At 40.5% G+C, this 20183-nt stretch overlaps 3 protein-coding genes across 4 annotated transcripts; 2 read left to right on the plus strand and 1 right to left on the minus strand.

Annotated features, from left to right (window-relative positions):
- Nucleotides 1–3768: 3768 nt before the first annotated feature.
- On the plus strand, nt 3769–15132 carry aebp1b (AE binding protein 1b). The gene is made up of 22 exons (XM_041998984.1): nt 3769–4608; nt 5616–5780; nt 5868–5927; nt 6664–6957; nt 7721–7786; nt 8286–8348; nt 8606–8689; nt 9802–9873; nt 9962–10071; nt 10367–10506; nt 10598–10682; nt 10783–10927; nt 11002–11090; nt 11211–11334; nt 11602–11798; nt 11912–12088; nt 12349–12512; nt 12657–13063; nt 13174–13313; nt 13838–13937; nt 14042–14208; nt 14284–15132. Exons 1-22 carry the CDS (start codon nt 4356–4358, stop codon nt 14644–14646), a joined length of 3465 nt encoding a protein of 1154 aa, XP_041854918.1. The 5' UTR covers nt 3769–4355; the 3' UTR covers nt 14647–15132.
- pold2 (polymerase (DNA directed), delta 2, regulatory subunit) lies at nt 14922–18145 on the minus strand. Of its 2 annotated transcripts, none has more exons than XM_041998986.1 (11): nt 17840–18145; nt 17416–17648; nt 17212–17333; nt 16986–17109; nt 16798–16912; nt 16520–16718; nt 16334–16414; nt 15990–16147; nt 15757–15884; nt 15578–15679; nt 14922–15497 (listed from the first exon to the last, which is right to left on the minus strand). In XM_041998986.1, exons 2-11 carry the CDS (start codon nt 17639–17641, stop codon nt 15337–15339), a joined length of 1416 nt encoding a protein of 471 aa, XP_041854920.1. In that variant the 5' UTR covers nt 17642–17648; nt 17840–18145; the 3' UTR covers nt 14922–15336. The 2 variants fall into 2 exon arrangements, with proteins under 2 accessions (XP_041854920.1, XP_041854919.1); XM_041998985.1 differs by having other exon boundaries at nt 17416–17668; nt 17840–18143.
- A 70-nt stretch (nt 18146–18215) lies between these two features.
- On the plus strand, nt 18216–19981 carry nono (non-POU domain containing, octamer-binding). Its single transcript, XM_041998987.1, has one exon. The coding sequence runs from the start codon at nt 18351–18353 to the stop codon at nt 19668–19670; it is 1320 nt and encodes a 439-aa protein (XP_041854921.1). The 5' UTR covers nt 18216–18350; the 3' UTR covers nt 19671–19981.
- Nucleotides 19982–20183: the final 202 nt, after the last annotated feature.

Here is a 20183-nt window from a genome sequence, read left to right on the forward strand (position 1 = left end):
GATGTGGTGGATCTGCTGAATCACCACACACTCAGAATGGAAACGTTTTTCAGCCAACTTTTTTTTTTCTTTTTTATCTCTAATGTGAATAAAATCACAGTTCCATGAGCTGTTTCCAGATCTCCTAAGGTTTTTCCGAGCACTCTGAGCTTGCTTTATCATTAAGTTAATGTTCAAAGAGTGGTGGTCTGAGGGGAGAGTGAAGCATAAACAAGACTAAAATTTTATCATGCAAGAGTTATTGAAAGGATTAATCATATAGAAACAAACCAGTCTTGTATCAGAAAACCCACTGGGAGTGAGATCGAGTGAGAATGCAGTGAATGGAGAAGGATGGAGTTCTATAAATCTGTTTCCATTTGTACCTAGCGAGCCTGCTGGATTGCTGAGGTTTTTTTTTCACTGTTACTCTGGACTTCCCTCCCCCAACTCTCATCCTTTTTTTTTCTCTGATGTCATTGTTTCCTGCCCAGCAGATCCTGACACTCAGCTCAAGGCTACATGCAGACGCTAAACATTATGCATACTGCTCCACTCCTGCTGACAAAAGGGAATTTACAGACGCATGTCAGATCCATTAAAGCCCAAGTGGGTAAAGTTCTGTGATTTTGGTTGTAACCACTGAAGACCTAATTAAACTATATGTGCTGTCCTCTTTGATGAGTGTACTCATGCTCACTCTTCATCTTCTCTTTGAATGCCACCCACTGCACCCATTTGCATAGAGAAAAATATGTTCAGACATCTTAAAGTTGTAAATTTTTTAATACAGCAATCTTTTTGAATTTAGAAAGATGTAAATTAACCAGACTTACACATTTTGGATGTTTTTTGTTTCATCTTACATTTTTTGGTATGAAAACTTTTGTGCATATCCATCAGCAGTTGAGGTACTCTGATACTTTCATCAACTGAGTTATTTTTTTATTTTTTGTTTTTTTTTTACTATTTTGAAGTTTTACAATTATACATGATTGATAATTTAATCCATGACAGCACACATCATATTTTAGAAACTGACAGAAAGTGAGCAGTTAAGAGTTGTCATAAAAAAGCAGGAGTTAATAGCAGAGATGAAAGTGCATTGTCCTGTGAAATATGAGCAAAACAAGTATAATTTAAAAGTAAATAGAAGAACTTGAATTAAATCAAAGTAGACAGTTAAAAATGTTTTCCCCATCATAAGTTATTGAATTTATCAGGAACTAGCTCACTTCTGTAAATGTAATGTGTGACTAATCTTTCCCTGTGTTTTTTATTGTGTTTTTAAATAGTTTTGTTTAAAAAAACAATATATAATTTCCAGCTTGCTCCCCTGTGTGTGTCTGTAACCCTGCCAACTGAAAGGCCTCTGCTTGACCTCACTGTAACTTGAACTATGGGCTGAATTCTTCACAGCAGTAGTCATATCCCTCACAGATTTGAAAAATGGATAGTTTTCTTAAAATTAAATTATCCACAGTCTATTTCCTTTAAAGGTATTTCTGTTTTTTTCTAGCCCCACAGTCCGAGACAGTCCAAACATCTTTACTCTAATCACTGACAGAGGTCAATGTACAGCGTTTAGAAGACAAACAAATCTTTGATGCCAACAGCAGACTTTAAAAAAAAGAGAAACACAGTGAGGCAGAAACGTTAACAGAATATACAAGTTGCACTTTTTGCTACAACTATCAGATTAATTGGAGAATGTGAGGGTGTCAGAACTGGGTATAAAAGTAGCATCAATCAAAGATGTAATCTTTCCATGCAAGAATAGATCGTGATATCTTTTATAAAAAAAAAATGATCCACTTTGTGAGCGAGATTGCAAAGAACATTGGTCTTTCAGCATATACAGTGCATAATATTGTGATGATTTAGGGAGTCTGGGGAAATCTCTGTCACCACATTTACATAACACACAAAAAAAACTAATTGAGAAATAAATTGTGTTTGTTAGACCAGAATTGGACATTTAAAATACAAGAATGTTAGTCAAATCCCCCTGCTTGTATACACACAAGCAGGAGAGATTTGAGCTGGACTCAAGTGGGTTTAAGTGTACCTCACACAAGTTCCATCTTTTTGCTTTTTTTGTAAGAACAGTAAAGCGTAAATGGAGATTAAAACAACTGAATTTTCAATGAAGCTGCTGTAATTCATTTTTCTGTTTCTTTGTCAGACCACTTAATACCACATAAATCGAGTAGAAAAGCAGCCCATTGGTACTCCATGTCAAGTGAGTCACTTAAAGCACTTAGTGACTTTAGTTCTGCTCTAATCCTGGTTATATAATCAAGATACAAGTAAATTAAAGACATTTGTGCAGTGAATTTGGCCATTCTTACATGTGCAAGGACCTCCCACAGAGAGGGTTAAGAGTGGCAGAATGTCTTGAACATTTTGTTATACAGTGCTGCAGTGTGTGCACATATACTTGCACAAGGATGATGATGATCCAATTAAATGGCTGGATCCAGCCCCAATCATAGGTTGACTCAACTGTACTGCACTCTTTTATCATTTCCTTTTGGGGGTTTAAGTATTTTGGTCATAGGTTAAGCTTGCAGTATGTGTGTGAAGACCAGGGACAGACAACAATGTGGGGATGTGCATGACCTTCAAGTCCTCAGATGAATCATTAATCAGAAGCCATGATCAATCTATCAGCATGCGCACAGAAGAACCTCAACTCACTTAACTCATTCAACTCAGTCTGCTGCTGCATCTAGAAATGTAACATGAAACCATATCATGCAAGGAAGAAGCCTTGTATCTAGTGTGCTTAGAAACACCATGAAGTTGTCTTTGCACAAGAAAACAAATGTTTGGTTCAACATGTTAAAGGTGAGAAAAGCCATTTTTATCAATGAAAGGTGCAAAAGCCAGCTTCTGTAATGGTAAGAGTTCCATACATGTACAGGTGTATGTTTACGAATTTACAACATAGATGTGATCTGATTGTGTGAGTGTGTGTGTGTCTGTCCATATCTGCCTCCTCCTGAAAATGTATGGTGTATTATGAGGAAAGGAATCAGACAACAGCCACATACTGTTTAACAAGAATGGAAACAGACAACTAGAGTCCACAGTTTCTGAAGAATTTAGAAAGTCTAATTGAAAGGAGAAAGTATTTCACTCATCAGTAAACTTGCCTATATCACAACTTTTTACATCTAAATATATATTTTCTGAATATAGTAGTCTTGGTCAGTGAAGAAACTGAAAATCATTCATTTGTACTTGTGTCTGTCAAATAAATGTTCAAGTTTTTGGTGTATTTCAGAAAACTTCCCAAATAATATGGAAACAAGATTTGTAGGCTGGAAGCAAACTACACTACTAAACATCCAGCATTTAAGGACCCTGACGAGCTCTCCAAACAGCAGACAGAGCAGGAGACAGATGGGGGGATGGCAAAGAAAACACCAGATCTTAAAAAGGTTATAATTCTGTCATCTGCTCAAACAATTTTCCCATCCTTTGTGTGTGCTCCTCTGTGGACCCATTGCTTACTATAACTTTTCCTCCAGAAAGGAGCGAGTGAGCGACATACTATCCTGAAGAGAGAAGAAAAGAGCAATCCAACAAAAGCAGATCCTGGGCTGAAAACTGTAACTTTTATCCCTGCCTTTTTTCATTTGTTTTAAAACCCTCTCTCTAATGATTAGATGTGTTTTGGGTTTGTTATCACACGTAAAACCCCTGCCCTCCCTTCCTTCTTTTACTTTCTCCTCCTCCCCCTCTGTTTGAGGAATCTGGTGTTGAAGGAGTTGCTCCTCTCTCCTGCACTCACTGCAGTTCTCTGCTGAGGAATTCAACAGAGGCTACAGACATAAAAGTGGTTATTTCTCCTTTAACCCAGGAGTTGCAAACCCAACAGTCTGGACCCTCAACTCCCCTCCCTCACCCTCCTCCCTCTATTTACTGTCTTACCACTGCACCTGTTATAACTTGTCCAGCAGGTGAAGGGGATCTTGTGGTCTAACTCTGTTTTTTCAGCTGACCATCACTGTAAGGTTATTAGGAACTCTGTCTATTCATTTGACTGGATTGCTGCTTTGCTTCAAATCTTTCCCTGTGTCTCTGCAACCTACCTCCCTTTCCACCCTGCCTATCCCTCCCCCCTCCCCCTACATTGCTGTCTAGCCCAGTCTGAGCTTGGTTGACACATTGTGGCTGTGGGTACGTGTGGAGCTGATGAGATTTCCCCGCTGGAGTTAAAGGTGAATCACATGGAAAGAGAATACAGGAAAAAAGAGGGAAATTGAATTCTTTTTGGAGAAAAAAAAACGGATGTGAGCTCTGGGCAGCTGAAACAGAAAAGCAGTTACTCCAAATCAAAGGATTTTGCAGCTGGAAGATCAGCAGGTATGAAACGTCACACTGTGACTGTGTGTGTGGCTCTGATTGCCCTTTGCTGCCTGCTGATTCCCACAGGAGGGAGAAGTGCTGGGGGTATAGTTTCTCTCCAGCAGTCTCAAAGGGAGAAGAAGCCTGCAGAAATTGAGTTGCGAGATGAGTCCCTGGATGACCCAGAAAGTGTGCAAGAACTTACAGGGGATGCACACCCACTGGGCAGCACCATCAAGGTCAGGAGAGAGACAGAAGGGACTGGACAGGCAGGTAAGTGGATAAAAGCCCAATTTAATTTGTTTAGATATGCAGAAATCTGCAACACAGACAAAACATCAAAGCTACTGAGGGGGAAAGTCTGAGTAATGACACTTTATGGAGGAGAAAGCACAGACACAGATAAACATAAATTCAAATTGTGACAGCTCAAACCAGCATGAGAAAGTCCAGGGCTTCACCTATCCACTACTGCTGCTTCACAGCAGGGAATAAACACAACAAATCCATGTGTTTACCCCTCACCAGACATGAGATAAAAGTACAGAGGTGCATCTTGCAGACAGATTTTTTCATGACACTGACCTTTTCCACTACCTCAGTTCCTGCTCTGCATGTGTCTTTATGCTGAAAGATTAATTTTGAGGACTAATGTGCTTTTAGCAGTTTGCCTACTCTGGAGCTTCTTTACAAGTTTGAGATTTTAATGCATTAAAATGTGAACTAGTCTTAATGATGCTGTTGAAAAGAGAGGGGTGTTTATTGGGTATCTGGACAGATTTAGTGTCATTAGAGCTGAGCTAATAGAGTAAAAGTGATGGAAAGAAAGAGATGCATTTTTCATGGTAATACAGAAGGACTTCAGACAGCCTCAAAAGGAAATACTGACCTCAAGCAGCTACTGAGTGTATTCAGCAATCTGGATTCTGCCTGACTTCACTGCATATTCACATTGCACAAAAGCCTTTAAATTGCAGAACTCAATCAACAAATCTGTTGCTTATAAATTATGCAGATGTTTAAATGTTGTAAATTTATTTGTTTTTAACATCTGCACTTAGTGAATATTGAATAATAAAGATTGTGATTTATGCAGTACAATTGGTCATTTATAACAAAACTAATGAGGTAATAACATCTGAAGAGTGTTTACTTTGAATTAAGGTCAGTAAATTAAATCAGCTGGTCATTTGGGAAGTTATACAATTTTTTTTTTTTTTTTTTTTACTTTGATTTTGATCACATGTGCTTTAAAAACCTCTCTCTCCTACAACCTTCAGAGATTTCGGGCAGGGTGAGAAGAGCACCAGATGAAAGTAAAAAGAAGAAGAAGGACAAAAAGAACAAACAACCAAAAGACCCAAATGCCACCAAAAAGCCTAAAACTGACAAGAAGGGAAAGAAAAAGGACAAACTGACAACTACAACTCTACCACCCACCACAAGTGCGAACAGGACACAGCAGCCATATTTGTTCTTGAATCACAGTGACATGAATAAAGGTTGTTGACCAGTTGTTTGTCTGTTTCCAGCAACCACAACTGAACCTCCCACTGAAACTGAACCATACACAGACTACTACCCTGATGTTGGTGAGTACTATGCACACTGGGACTATAAACGTCTCTAAAAGGGATTTAAGTCTAAGATTTTTTTTTTTTCAAATGACAATATTAATATTGGATTTATTTGCATCCATTACAAGGCAGCTTCTCACTAAAATCTGATCTGGGTCTTAGAAACTTATAGCATGAACAGATAGGAAAGACATAATAAAGAATGGAGAAACAATGAAAAGACAAACAGAATAGTTTTGTAGAGTTAAAACATGCACATCATCTATTTTACTCTGCGTAGGCACTTCATTTACTAAATATAAAACAGGCGTTATTAAAGAAGACAGGGAAGTGATAGAAAAGAACTCATTAAGAAAATATTATTGACATTATAAATCAAATGATGAGCACACTAATTTTCTCATAATCCTTCTTTATTGCTTTAATTTCCAGACCCAGAGGCTATTTTAATCTTTTATGCACAGTCTATGCTCCTAATATATTCATGTTCTGACAAACTGTTGGCAAACAAATTGAGCTATGAGTAATAGTTCACGTCTCCTAAAATCACTCCCTAAAAAAACGGCAGAAAGAAAAAATATTTCTTGCTCAATTTAAGTTACATTCAGCGCTTATGAGGAATCATGTTTTGCACAATGGTCCCCCACAGTTTTCCAACTATTATTAAATAAATATGTCTGTAAATTTGATTTAAAGAGAAATGAAATATTAGTATAATATCAGTGAGCCTCTCCAACTGTTTCTCCATCAGACAATGATTACTGGCAACCAGATGATGACTACTGGGGAGCTGACCCCACTCCATCCAGGCCTCAGCCTGCGATTCCAAGCACAGAGCCCACATATGATTACTGGAAGCCAGAGGAGGGAGAGTCGACCCTTTCACCACCCAACAACTATGATGACTTCTGGAAAGGAGACGAGACAGAGCCTCCTGTGACAGATAACTATGACAGCTACTGGAAAGAAATGGACCAGACCTCTGCTCCTTCTGAAATTGATGCGAAAGTTCAGACAGATGACAGTGATTACTGGGATGTCACATGTATGTTAAAGTCTTTTTGTTTTTTAAATGTTACTTGTTTAGGCTTTGTTTCGTGTATATATATATATATATATATATATATATATATATATATATATATATAAAAATAATAATAATATAAAATGATATAAAATGTTATTATTTTCAAGATAAGGACAAGTTGAGCCAACAACTTTAACACTCCTTTATTATTTCTACTTTTAACTACAACATCAAAACAAAATTAAGTAAAACCTGCCTCTGAGAGGTATTTCCAGAAAAAGAAAAAAATTCTTCTGGAAGTTGTAAATTGGCATGTTGTCAAGCTTTAAAATGCATTCATTTATTTGCTCTAAAAACCATTTGATTCCTCTCCGACACCGACTAATCTGCACGTTCACTAGTGGTTACTGTAACCTTCAAAGTGGTACAGTTGAAGGAAACAAATTCACTTTTAGTGCAATTTACCTTCATGACCTAATATGCAAAAATAATCTTTAAAAAAAAAAAGACTTTCATGACTTTTATTGTCCTTGGCTGATGTCAGCAGCATGGACGGCTTTACTTTTTTCCACAGAATCGGACACTAGAAAGGTTTGTGGTGGTGACATTTTGACGCTCTTATGTTGCCATTGCTCCAGTATGCTGCACTCTTTTCTTCCAGGGTTTCCTTTAACCCATACATGCTGGCCTGTCCTGTTTTGTAACACTCACAGATGGATTTTTCATATTTTAACAATAATTTTTTGAATGCCTTAAAATGTTTTCTTGTTCCCTCTTGCAGTAGAGGAGCGAGAAAAACTACCTTCTCCTGGCGGTGAAGAAGAAATTGTAGTGGAAGTTCTACCAGGTGGTTCCATTTATTTAAATTTACTATAAATTAAATTCATAACCAGGCAGAAAATATGGCAAATTTTCTGTTAGGAAGTTGATGAGTAAAAACTAGTAGTAACGGAGTAGTATTAGTAGTAAATAAACTAATATCCATCCATATCCATTTTATCTGTGCCTTTATGAGTAATACAGCACATGGGAATGACTTTATAGTGAGTCAGTGAACCAATCTGCCCTACTTTTCAGACAGGATTGGGTGGGTTTGCTTGGTTCCACAACAAAACTTTCCAAAGTTCCCCCTGTCATCTGATCCCAACTAGCTTATGATTCTTGAAAACACAAATTAAAGATTTAAGAGCTTGATTACACTGCAGACATCACAGAAGCAGAGCTATTGTTGTGGTTGAGTAAACGGGGGCAGGGCTAATCTGTAACTGTGTGATCTTGTAAAAATTTAGTGGTGACTTTGCGTGATGGAAAATGTCTAACTTTCTGTTTTTGTTTTTATATTAAAGAGCCCACGGCCACAGTTCCCTACGAAAGGACCTGGTATGATGATTATGATGACTATGGAATGAGTAAGCACATTCACTCATATATCCCACGCCCAAATGCTATCTATTAGGTTCACCAGTTAAGCATCATCTTGTCAGCTACTCTATCAGAAAAACGAAAGAACAAACAGCATTCGGTCAACTTTCCAGATTAATAAATTATCCTTGATGATCAAGTTATGATTTATGTTATTTTACAGCTTGTACACTGTTGTGCATGGATCTGGTGTATGCATAAATACTTCCATAAAAATACTAATGACTTTCTTATTTTGCTTTAGGGAGGAAAGAGGATGAGACAGATGAAAAGTGGATAGAGAAAGAGAGAGAAAGAGCCAAAAAGGAGAGGGAGAGGGAAGAACAAGGTAAAAGAACCCAGATGTGTAATTTATTTTATTTTATTTTTTTTTTTGGCATATCTTCCTTCATGTTAACGTTAAACTACACTGAGCTGCCAAAACAAATAACAAGGCCTGTGACCTAAGAGCAAAGGCACTAACAAAGAACAGCACAGCACTGAAATGTTCAGTTGCATTTCTCCCATTAGAGACTGGAGATGTCATTCCCCCCATACAATCAGACAGATCTGTGGCACCAACACGAAGGGGACAAAAGTTCATCCCATCATAATAAAAATGGAGATTAAGCATGTTATAGGTTGAAAAATCTTACATGAGCTGGAATGAAAGCAAAAACATGAGCATGAGAAAGAAATGCTCGCATGGGATTTGAGTAATAAAAAAGAAACACAACAAGGGAGAGTTTTCAGGCAGGGAATGTTGTAACGTGCAAGTAACAGTGAAAGCATGAAGCATTATCGCACTCATTCAGTGTTGCCACATGTTAGCTGGAGGATGAGGAGCAAAGCCCACAGCAGATGATGAATAACCCTGTTAGCATTAGGGTCAAAAGGTTCTTGCGTGTAGTCGGCTGCAATTTGGGTCTAAGGTAAAAAAAAAAGAATAAAGAATAATTGTTTTGTTTTGTTTTTTGTTAAAGAGGCATAAATTTTTATGATTTGATACAGTCATCAATAGCACTCATCCATATACCTATTCATACTGTATTAATGTGTGTTAATGTGTACATGTGCTGCAGGAGTTGACTCTTAGAAAGACTTTAGGCAACCGTGCTACCAGCGATAAACTGCAGTATATCAGTGCGCCACCCATTTTAATGAGGCACACATATAAATAAGGATGCCATAAATATTCTTCAACTCTCCTGGGTCAGGATTATCAGAGTTTACATCAAAGCAAACTTGGACTGGGAGCTAAATCATAAGATCTGTTTTGTTTGTTTCTTCTTCTTCTGCTACACTCCACCCCTTTCACTTCCTCGTAAGGATTTATAGCCAATTAAATTAGCAAAATAACAAAGAACTTGATCATTTCTGAGCAGAGAAAGAGAAACATTATTCAGACAAGAGAGTGCAATTTATTTTGCATTAAGACTATTTTTTTATAACTTCTTGCAGAAAGAGAGCAGAAGCTTAAGGAGGCAGAGGAGCGGGCCAGGAACAGGCCACGTGTCTTCAAAGAGCCAAAGAGTAAGTCAGCCTCTGTTCAAAGCTGGAAACCATGAACAAACTTTGTTGACATATTGCTTGATTTCTCTTGTGTGTGTTTTTACATCAGAGTGTCCTCCTTTGGGGATGGAGTCCCATAAGATCGAGTCAGACCAGCTTACTGCCTCCTCTATGTCTCAGTACAGTTTTGCACCTCAAAGAGCACGTCTCAACATGCAGGTATACAGCAACTAAGCTGTCAGGTCTGCTGTAGTTTTAACATTTTTATGCTTCCAAATGCCTATCAGGCTTTAAAAAGCATGAGCTAGTCGCTTTGGAAAATACTGTTATTGCTGGTCTTTAACTTCCATTAGTCTGAGAATCATTTCTTCTGCCAAATAATTAAATCATCTGAAAAATGTCTAAAACACACACTGCCTAGTTCTATCCAAGCTGTCATAGCATGCTTAAGTTTGATGCTCAAAAATGCCAATAACTCAAAGGACTGATGTGTTCTGGTCTCCGTGGTTCCCAGGGCTCTGATGATGAGGATAACATGAGAGGTGGAGCATGGTGCGCAAATTCAGAAGACAGGATCCATTGGTTTGAGATAGATGCTCGCAGGGAGACAGAGTTCACCGGAGTCATAACTCAAGGACGAGACTCCTTGAATGAGTATGAAAAAGCATACATACATAAAAATATAAAAAATATCTTCCTTCCATTGCTGAACTCAGTGTGATGTCTTTATGTTGTTTCTTTACAGGAGTGACTATGTGACATCTTACTTCCTGGCTTTCAGCAATGACAGCAGAGAATGGACCACCATCCATGATGGATATGCCGACTGGGTGAAGTCACCTAAAATTTTGTCCCTTGCTTGAACAGCCAGTATCTATTTCTTCTCTCTTCCTGGTTCACTAACCGCCACACTTTTATTCTCTTGTCCAGTTGTTTTTTGCAAACAGTGACAAAGACACTCCAGTGATGAACCAGCTTGCAGAGCCGGTATTGGCTCGCTACATCCGAATCATCCCCCAGAGCTGGAACGGCTCTCTTTGTATGAGACTAGAGGTCTTAGGGTGTCCGCTGCTGGGTAAGCCTTACACCCCCGAAACGGAATAAAACACACAAAATTAGTGGCATATTTTAATCCCCTTTTTCTCACAGATCCAAGTGATGTCCTGTACAGACAAAATGAAGTGACTCCAGTGGATTACTTGAAATTTAAATACCACAGCTACTCTGAGATGGTTTCTGTAAGTATCCCTCCATTTGCCCCAACTGTCCAAGTTTCAATTATTCTCCTCAGATAATTCCCCCCAAAATGTGGAATAATTACTTAAAACCATGTACATTACTGTTTATTCTTCCATCAGCTTATGAAGTCAGTGAATGACGAATGTCCAAACATCACCAGCATTTACAGCCTGGGTCTCAGCTCCAAGGGGCGAGAAATCATTGCCATGGTCATTTCTGGCAACCCCACAGAGCATGAAATAGGTGGGAATACAGCCAGAAAACATTTGGAAAGAAATGTCTATGTTGGACTATAAAGTATCTCATTATGCATTTTGGAAAAGCATGTATCCATCCTGAACACATGCCAAAACGGCTGCTGTGTTTCAGATATTCCATGAGTCTCAAATGCTGATTGGGTGAAATTATGTTGCGCCTTGATGGCACCACTGATGTATCCTGTAAATCCTAATAAACACCAGGTGACTGTGGTTAACAGACAATAATAGTCTCCCTCTGTTCCTTCCTTAGGTGAGCCTGAGTTTCGCTACACAGCGGGTCTTCATGGAAATGAGGCAGTGGGTAGGGAGATGATCCTACTTCTCATGCAGTACCTTTGCAAAGAGTATAAAGACAGAAACCCCAGAGCCCAACGCCTTGTGGAGGCAATACGCATCCACCTAGTTCCCTCACTAAACCCTGATGGACATGAGAGAGCTTTTGAAGTGGTGAGTAGAGAACAAAGTAAGCTCCCTTGTTAACTTCCACACAAAATGAACAGGAAATATCAGTGAATAACAGAAAGCTATGTGCTCTTTAACCCATTTCTCCTCCCTTGCAGGGATCAGAGCTCAGTAGCTGGGCCACTGGACACTTCACTGAGGAGGGTTTTGACATCTTTCAGAACTTCCCTGACCTGAATAGTTTCTTTTGGGATGCTGAGGATAAGGGCATGGTGCCCAAACTCACCCCCAACCATCATGTGTCCATACCAGAGAACTTTGAGACTAATAGCTCGGTAAAAAAATTAAACTCTTTGTATCTTACATATTTTCCTTTCAAATGCTGCTGCAATGCAAACAGTTACCCTTTTTAAACAAAGATTCCTCCCTAACACCTCTACTTGTATGCAATGTTTGTTTTTTTAATAGATGTAACAGTGACCATGTTTCCTTTGTGTTAACACAGCTGTTCTGTGCAAAATTCAATAGAGGCTGTGCTTACATGGATTTTTCCTCCTCTTTTTATGTAATTCTTATCTTCCTGTTTTTGTCCAAGATTGCTATGGAAACCAGAGCTATAATCTCCTGGATGAAAAAACATCCATTTGTGTTGGGTGCAAACTTCCAAGGTGGAGAGACAATTGTGGCCTATCCTTATGACAGCTTTCGTCTCAGCAAGCCAGCTGAGAGCCAGAAACCACACAGCCGGCAGAAAAGACAGTATGGCCTCTTTGGCTTATTTCTTCATATTTTGTTCTTATTGCCCTGCTTTGCAGATTATTATCTTCCTTTCTCCTTTCTCTTTCATTGCTCTCCAATAATCCCAATTTTGTTCAATAGCTCAAACAAAGTCATTTCTTACAGGTATGAGGATGAAGGTTTTGATGTAACGGAGTGGGGAATGGGCTACCACGAGGAGCCAGAAGAAGACTGGAGAAATCGGGGATATCCAGAGCCAGAGGAAGAGTGGCGAGGGCATGGGTATGAACATGGTTACGACCACGACCATGGCTACCATGGCTACAATCAGGGTTATGACCACAGGGAAGATGAGTATGATGAAAGAGGAAGGAGTGCTGGCTACCAGTATGCTGAGCCTGAAGATGAACCCCGGGTGATTGCAGATGAGTCCTTCTTCAGGTGGCTGGCTGTCTCCTATGCCTCCACACACCTCACTATGACACACAACCACAGGGGATCCTGTCATGGAGACACACCAGCAGGAGTAGTCGGACTCGTCAACCGAGCCAAGTGGAAGCCCGTCTCAGGCAGTAAGTAAAAACCAAGAGGTTTATCTTTGACTTTCTGTGTGTAACTGTGGCACACCCTGGTGGGTTGTATATGAAGTGCAGTTTCTGTGTGTGCGCAATCTCCTTGCCAGGTATGAATGACTTCAGCTACCTTCACACCAACTGCTTTGAGCTGTCCATTTTCTTGGGCTGTGATAAGTTCCCTCATCAGACCGAGCTGGCGTACGAGTGGGAGAAAAACAGAGAAGCAATGCTCACCTTCATGGAGCAGGTCTGTCACTTAAATCAATAATACCTTTTCTAGCCAGAAGTGGAAGGACCACTAACATCCTGTTAAACATCACTAAATTCAAATCCAAATCATGCACATCATAATGGAATGATCCCTACTGAGAGTTATTTCCCCTTAAGTTTCACCTCTCTAACAGTTTTTTCTTCTTTTGAGGGTCCATGACAGACGACTATTAGAATGTACAGCTTGAAATGCCATTTTAGGCTTTTTTTTAACTTAATTGAACATGACTAGAAATGTGACCTACTCCACAAACAACAATTATGTCAAACACCAGTGTTAGGACAGTCTCGTTATGGGAGAATCTCTATATTTCACCAAACTATCCCTACATGTTCTATGACGAGAAAAAATATCCAAGCAAACATAATCCTGATCTGTAATCTATGCTTTTTAAGCTCACAAGTTTCCTACTAAAAAAGTAGAATTACTGCCTTTACAGGGCTGTTACACAGAAATGCCTCTTAGCTTTGTTAACCAACTCAAATCTTCCTTTTCTGCAGGTTAATCGTGGTATTAGGGGTATTGTGAAAGATCAGGAGGGGAATCCCATAGCCAATGCCACAATATCAGTGGAAGGGATTAATCATGATGTTACTACAGGTAAGCATACTGCTCATAACACTCACCCCTTCTTAAAAACATTCATTTTGTTTCACCCCAGTTGCTTTAAAACAGAAGCGTCTCTCCCTTCTTTGTCATTGTAGCACAAACAGGGGACTACTGGCGGCTGCTTAACCCGGGTGAGTACCGTGTGACGGCTCGAGCTGAAGGCTTCTCCTCGGTCACTAAACTCTGTGTGGTGGGCTACGAGTCTGGTGCAACTGCTTGCAGCTTCAATCTGGCTAAATCCAACTGGGACCGCATTAAACAGGTAAGACTCCTACTCTGTCCCTTCTCGAATACATAACTATGACCTAATAAACAACATTCCTTGATTCCTTTACAGATCATGGCCCTTCATGGCAACAAGCCAATTCGACTTACCTACGCCAACAGCAGAACCCAGTATCCTGTAGGTGGCGGGCAAAAGCGCTTGCCCAGTGGCAGCAATGGGTATTCTCCAAATTCCAGTGCGGACCGGCGGAGGCGGCTCAGGCTTGCTCGTATTCGGAAGCAGAGATTAATGAGGTTAAAATCAATGACAACAAGCACATTACCCCCCACAACAACCACAGTTCCCACAACACCAGAGACCACTACATTCTGGTACGACTCATGGCCTATAGAGGAGGGACAATCCTCAACACCTGGTGGGTTCACAAACTTTAGCCTGGATTATAATTACGAGTACAAGATTGATGACTATTAAACAGAACACAAATGGCTTGTTTCAGTAAACTTTCCTCCACTTGTTGTAATTCTCATTGCCATGTTGTACTTTGAGTTAGAAAAAAAAACATGAAACGAAGAATCTGACATCTTTAACAAGCAGTGAGAATGTTCAGAATATTAACAGTAAAGTAGTGTTGCTTAACACTTGAAATAATACCTTTATACAGAAATGGATCTAGTTGAAAAAGTGATACCACCTTCAAGTTCACAATACATCTTCTGTCTTCATTTAGTCTTTTTGTAAACACCAACTGTTATATGAAAGAGATGTTTATTGTAAATGCACATTTAAAAAAAAAGAAAACTGAACTGTTTACACTGTCTTCACCCATGACAGAAATGTTTTTACAGTACAGTCAGTGATTACACATGTAAAAAGAAAGCTCACATTTCAAAACAGTCAGAGGAGGAAATGTTTCCTCAGGCACCGATGGGGTGCAAATAAAGTCATTTTATTACACGAGTATCTTCTCTCTTTTTCAGCACCTAATTTCTGATACTAGGATGGCAGTGCTGTTTTTCTTTTACAAAAAACTATTTTTAAGAAAACAACACTTCTAACAGCATTAGCCTTTGTCATACAGACAGCATCTGTGCAGCAAGGACTCAGATTCTTGGCCAAAGGTTGATTCAAACCACCAGTAGCCTGAAGAAAAACGTCCAAATATTAGTGACTGACGTTCATCTCACTTTCCTCATCTTCATCTGCGGAGAATGCTGAAAAACTGATTGGTTCACACTGAAGAGTGCGTAAATTGACTAGGCATGCTGTTTGGGTCCTGCTGAACTCTGGAACAGTAACCAAAAGGACTTCCTGACCATCAGGACCTGACAGGAGGAGACAAACCAACATAATGACACTATCTTTAAACATGTCTACCCATTTTTTGTGCACATCTCACACTGACCTTTGACGAGCTTGGATTCAAAGGCTGGGGCATTGCCACTGAAGTAAACATGGGGACACTCTTCCAAAATGAAAGGATCTTTTTGATAAAATGGGTAGCAACCTGAATCAAAAAGAAAACCATAAACAGGTATGTTCAGACCCACAAGCAGCCTTGTGAGCTACTTTGCATCTACCAACCAAGAGTATCAGGTGCTGTGGGGGCCAGGTGTCTGAGTCGAAGTGTTTCCTCCAGTATTTCCAGGTGACTGTCCATGCTGCTGTATCTCTGCATGTCACTGACATTTTGGCCTGAAGTGCCTAAGAACCTTTGTGGAAACAAACAAAATCAGGATTTTAAACATTATCTGCATAATCACTTCAGATTAAATGTCAAGCAGCGGATGACAGAGTTTATGTATGAAACTGCGTACCTCACTCCATCAATGTTAGCCTCATATGGATTGGAGACCAGTTGCAGAGTGGGGTATACAGAGGACAAGGGGAACATACAACGATGGAGAGGCTGCTGTGGGAGGGTGTAGTTGGTGGGGTCATACTGTCCTGGCATTACATCCACTGGAACTGAGGCCTTTTAATTAGCATAAATAACACAGCATTAGAAAACAACCGCAGCACTGATCAAATGCACAGCCCCAAAAATTAAATAAAAAAAATTGTTTCATATCACTGTTGCCATCAATGTCATCTGATTGCAGTGCACCTTCTGCAATTTAAAATAAAAAGCATAGTCATGCAGAGGAGGGCACAGACTCACCACGAGCTGAAGCAGCAGCTCATCAAGCAAACAAACTGCTTCCACACTGCCTGCCTGAGTCTTCTTGGTGAGGTACTTGGCCTGAGAAGTAAACACAGGAGTTAAATACATATTCACATATTTTAAAAGAGCATGTTTATAAAGGCAGATCTTCTGAGGGAATAAAACCAAGAAAAAATAGGTAACCTTTGTAGATGCATCCTTGTCCTGGGTGCTTTGACTCAAGAGGTTTCCAGCCAACAGTACCCTGGAAATTGTTGCAGCCCCACTCTGCTCGCCCATGTCACCAAGCTGACCAGTTACCATGTCAACCAGCAACTGCAGCCCCAGCATACTGTCAGCATGACTACTTCCAAGACCAAGTCCTGAGGTCAGGAGTACAAACCTGAACAAAGAAAAGCAAAGCAATTAGGAGTTTCTTTACATAAAAGGCTGGGATTGTTGCCATGTATGAACAGGATTACCTGTCAGAGCTGAATGCAGGTCTTGCTTCCTGCAAAGGGAGCTCTGCTGTGCAAAAGTCCTCTACTGTGAATTTGCCATCGTTTTTCTCAGCTCCATATATTGCAATAACACTACCTGAGAAAGAAACAGAAATGGCTTAACAGACCTATGCTTAAAGCTTGATGTGATATCTTGGAATAACACTGACCTGTCACACACTTGTCTTTATCAATTTTGCCTTCCAGTTTGATTCTCTGCAGCTCATCCTCCAGAATAAGCTCATCTGCTTCATTAATATATTTTGAACGTGCAGGCTGTGGCAAGAGGTTGTGCTGGAGAGAGTAAAACAGATTTTTTTTTACATATGCATCATAGAAACTGATTTTATTTTACTTTGTATTTCCAGACTTAAGTTAACTTAGCATGAAGCCAACCTCCTCACTGATTTCTTTCAAAATAGATGGCTGCAAGTCCATGCGCTTGAACAAGGTGCCCACAATGCAACACTGCTCCCCTGTTTCTAGATCACACAGCTTTTTGATCAACACATTTGATCCTGTTATAAAAGAAGAGGACATTAGAAGACACATCTAAGTGTAAAGTAGATGCGTCAGTATATTAGATTTGACTGAGCTTACCCCATTTCTGTTGAGCTTTTTCTGATAACAACGGCCTCATCTGCATAAGTCGTGTTGCGTAAATGTGTGCATACTGACGGCTGAAGCTACGCTCCCCAACCGTGTAACGGTTGGTGCAGGGATTGTAGACCTGCGACATCCTCTCAAACACCGGCCCCTGGTCCATGGAGTCTGGATGACAGAGCAGCGAGGAGCCGTCCTTCTGGGCACTCAGATCGGAGAACATGACTATCCTTAAGAAGGAAGATAAGACCTAAGAAGAGATGTGTCCTCCACTTAGTGAAATATAAAATACCCTCTATGTGCTTTTGTGAAATTAGCTTAAGCGACAAGTCAACATAATACATTAGCGTTAGTGTTGTCTGAACTCTTCTAAAGCATGCAGACCGAAATAATGCTACTGTAAGAAATGTAAGGGCATTACCTTATATAAAAGGAGGTCAGGCTAAATTCTAATCCCTCTTGAATCGAATATTAAGTTATATTATTAAAAAGTATTTGTGAATTTCTTCTCTGTCAGCGAGGACGGAAAATAATTCCCGCGAAATTTCCTGCTTATGTCACTCCCCCCTCCTCCGGAGACAATTACGTCCTCTCGCGAGAAACTTCTCACCTCGCAAAATCAGCACTCAGTCCATCAACAGTCTATCAAGCATTTCATACTCTTAACGAGCATGGTCTACATTGAACGGGTGTTCTAAATATATGCGTAACACGTTTTAAATTACACTAGACTTGTTATTTTTACGAGTTACGTCGCACAGAGGGGACGTCACGGATTTGAATCCATATGTCGCACGGAATTGAGGTCACAATAACGTCGCAAGAGCACGTAGCGTCGCCATTTTCGCAGCTCTTTGTGCGCCACTGCATGCTAAGAGTTTGCTGCTATTAACGAAAAAAATCACCAACTCGTATTCTCTTGTTTAATAAAAATGCAAGGAAACAGAGGTCCTCATCAGAACCACGGCCCCAACCGCCAGGGAGACTACTTTAAACCAGAGGGGCCCAACAGCAATGGCCAGCAGCCGGAGCCCAGTGAGCAGACCAACCCTAATGCGGCCTTAACCCTGGACCTGCAGAGCTTCAGAAAGCCCGGCGAGAAAACATTTACCCAGCGGAGCAGGTTGTTCGTTGGAAACCTACCGACTGGGGTTAGTGAAGAGGACCTGGAGAAGCTGTTCGCCAAATATGGGAAAGCCAGTGAGATTTTTATCAACAAGGAAAGGGGCTTCGGGTTCATTCGGTTGGAGACAAGAATCATTGCAGAGATTGCCAGAGCCGAGCTGGATGATTTTGTATTCAAAGGCAGGCCCATACGGGTGAGGTTTGCAACCCACGGTGCTGCATTAACCGTGAAGAATTTGCCAGAGTTTGTGTCCAATGAGCTTCTAGAGGAGGCTTTCGGTGTTTTTGGTCAGATCGAAAGAGCTGTGGTGATAGTGGATGACCGAGGGAGGCCCACGGGGAAAGGAATAGTGGAGTTCACTTCAAAGCCAGCTGCAAGAAAGGCTTTGGATAAGTGCAGTGAAGGTGCCTATCTTCTCACAGCTTTTCCTCGACCCATTACAGTGGAACCTATGGAGCAGTTTGATGAAGAAGAGGGACTGTCAGAAAAATTAATTAACAAAAACCAGCAGTTTCATAAAGAGCGTGAACAGCCACCAAGATTTGCTCAGCCTGGCAGCTTTGAGTATGAGTATGCAATGCGCTGGAAAGCTCTGATGGATATGGAGAAGCAGCAGTATGAAATGGTGGATCGCAACATGAAAGAGGCTCAGGAGAAGCTGGAGGCTGAGATGGAGGCAGCTAGACATGAGCATCAGGTGATGCTAATGAGGCAGGACCTGCTGAGGCGACAGGAGGAGCTGCGGAGGATGGAGGAGCTCCACAGTCAAGAAGTGCAGAAGAGGAAGCAGGCTGAGCTCCGGCAGGAGGAGGAACGCAGGAGGAGAGAGGAGGAGATGAGGATGCGCAATGAGGAGATCATAAAGAGGCAGCAGGAGGGCTTCAGGGGAAACTTCTCAGAAAATAGAGAGCAAGACATGAGGATGCACATGGGAGGCCATGGGATGTCCATGAACAGAAATTCTTTGGGTGGAAATTCTGGTCCTGCCAGTACTGCTGGCATACCTCCTGAGAGTTCTCCAATGATGTCAGGGCCGGGAAACAACAACATGCCTGGAGGAGGCCAGGGCGGCTTCCCCAGAGGCCTTCCTGGGCCTGGAGACTATAATAAGCAGCGCAGATTTTAAATCATGAACCTATTTTTCCTGCTTTTTGTACTCACTGTACTTTTAAGTTTAAGGTAGTGGGTGTTACTTCTGAACTTTGAACTGTGCATGTATGTTTTCTTTTGTACCTTTTTATTTGTATTTTTGAGTTGTCTTAGTACTAATATGTCAAAACTCTCCAAATGAGCCATGCATTTGACATTATTTCCCATGTTAATGTGTTTTTTTTCATAGAGATAGGAAATGTCTGTGTCCTGGAGACAGTTCTTGAATAAATTCATGACTCCGTAAAAATAATTGTTTCATTTAAAATAAAATCATGCCCCCTAACATCTTCACATCAAGGGAGGGATTGTGTTTCAGCTCACCTCGAAGTGATTTGATCATGTCTTACTGTGTCATCAGTGATTTTTGAATTGGTCACCAGAAGCCTGGTTTCAGTCCAGCATATGATGATGATGCCGTATCAGCAACAAATCCCAAATGATTTTTAGCAGCAGTGTAAAAAGAGTTGAGAAGAAACAAACTTTTTTT

The sequence above is a fragment of the Melanotaenia boesemani genome, chromosome 11 (genome assembly GCF_017639745.1).
Source record: "Melanotaenia boesemani isolate fMelBoe1 chromosome 11, fMelBoe1.pri, whole genome shotgun sequence".
Taxonomy (NCBI): Eukaryota; Metazoa; Chordata; class Actinopteri; order Atheriniformes; family Melanotaeniidae; genus Melanotaenia; species Melanotaenia boesemani.

Coding starts and splice junctions, on each gene's coding strand:
- nono (XM_041998987.1), top strand. CDS start 18,351: ATGCAAGGAAACAGAGGTCCTCATCAGAACCACGGCCCCAACCGCCAG.
- aebp1b (XM_041998984.1), top strand. CDS start 4,356: ATGAAACGTCACACTGTGACTGTGTGTGTGGCTCTGATTGCCCTTTGC. Junction 8,349..8,605: donor TTATGATGACTATGGAATGA/GTAAGCACATTC, acceptor ATTTTGCTTTAG/GGAGGAAAGAGGATGAGACA. Junction 12,089..12,348: donor ACTTTGAGACTAATAGCTCG/GTAAAAAAATTA, acceptor TTTTTGTCCAAG/ATTGCTATGGAAACCAGAGC.
- pold2 (XM_041998986.1), bottom strand. CDS start 17,641: ATGTTCTCCGATCTGAGTGCCCAGAAGGACGGCTCCTCGCTGCTCTGT. Junction 16,719..16,797: donor CCTGCATTCAGCTCTGACAG/GTAATCCTGTTC, acceptor TTCTTTGTTCAG/GTTTGTACTCCTGACCTCAG. Junction 16,415..16,519: donor ACAAGGATGCATCTACAAAG/GTTACCTATTTT, acceptor TTTACTTCTCAG/GCCAAGTACCTCACCAAGAA.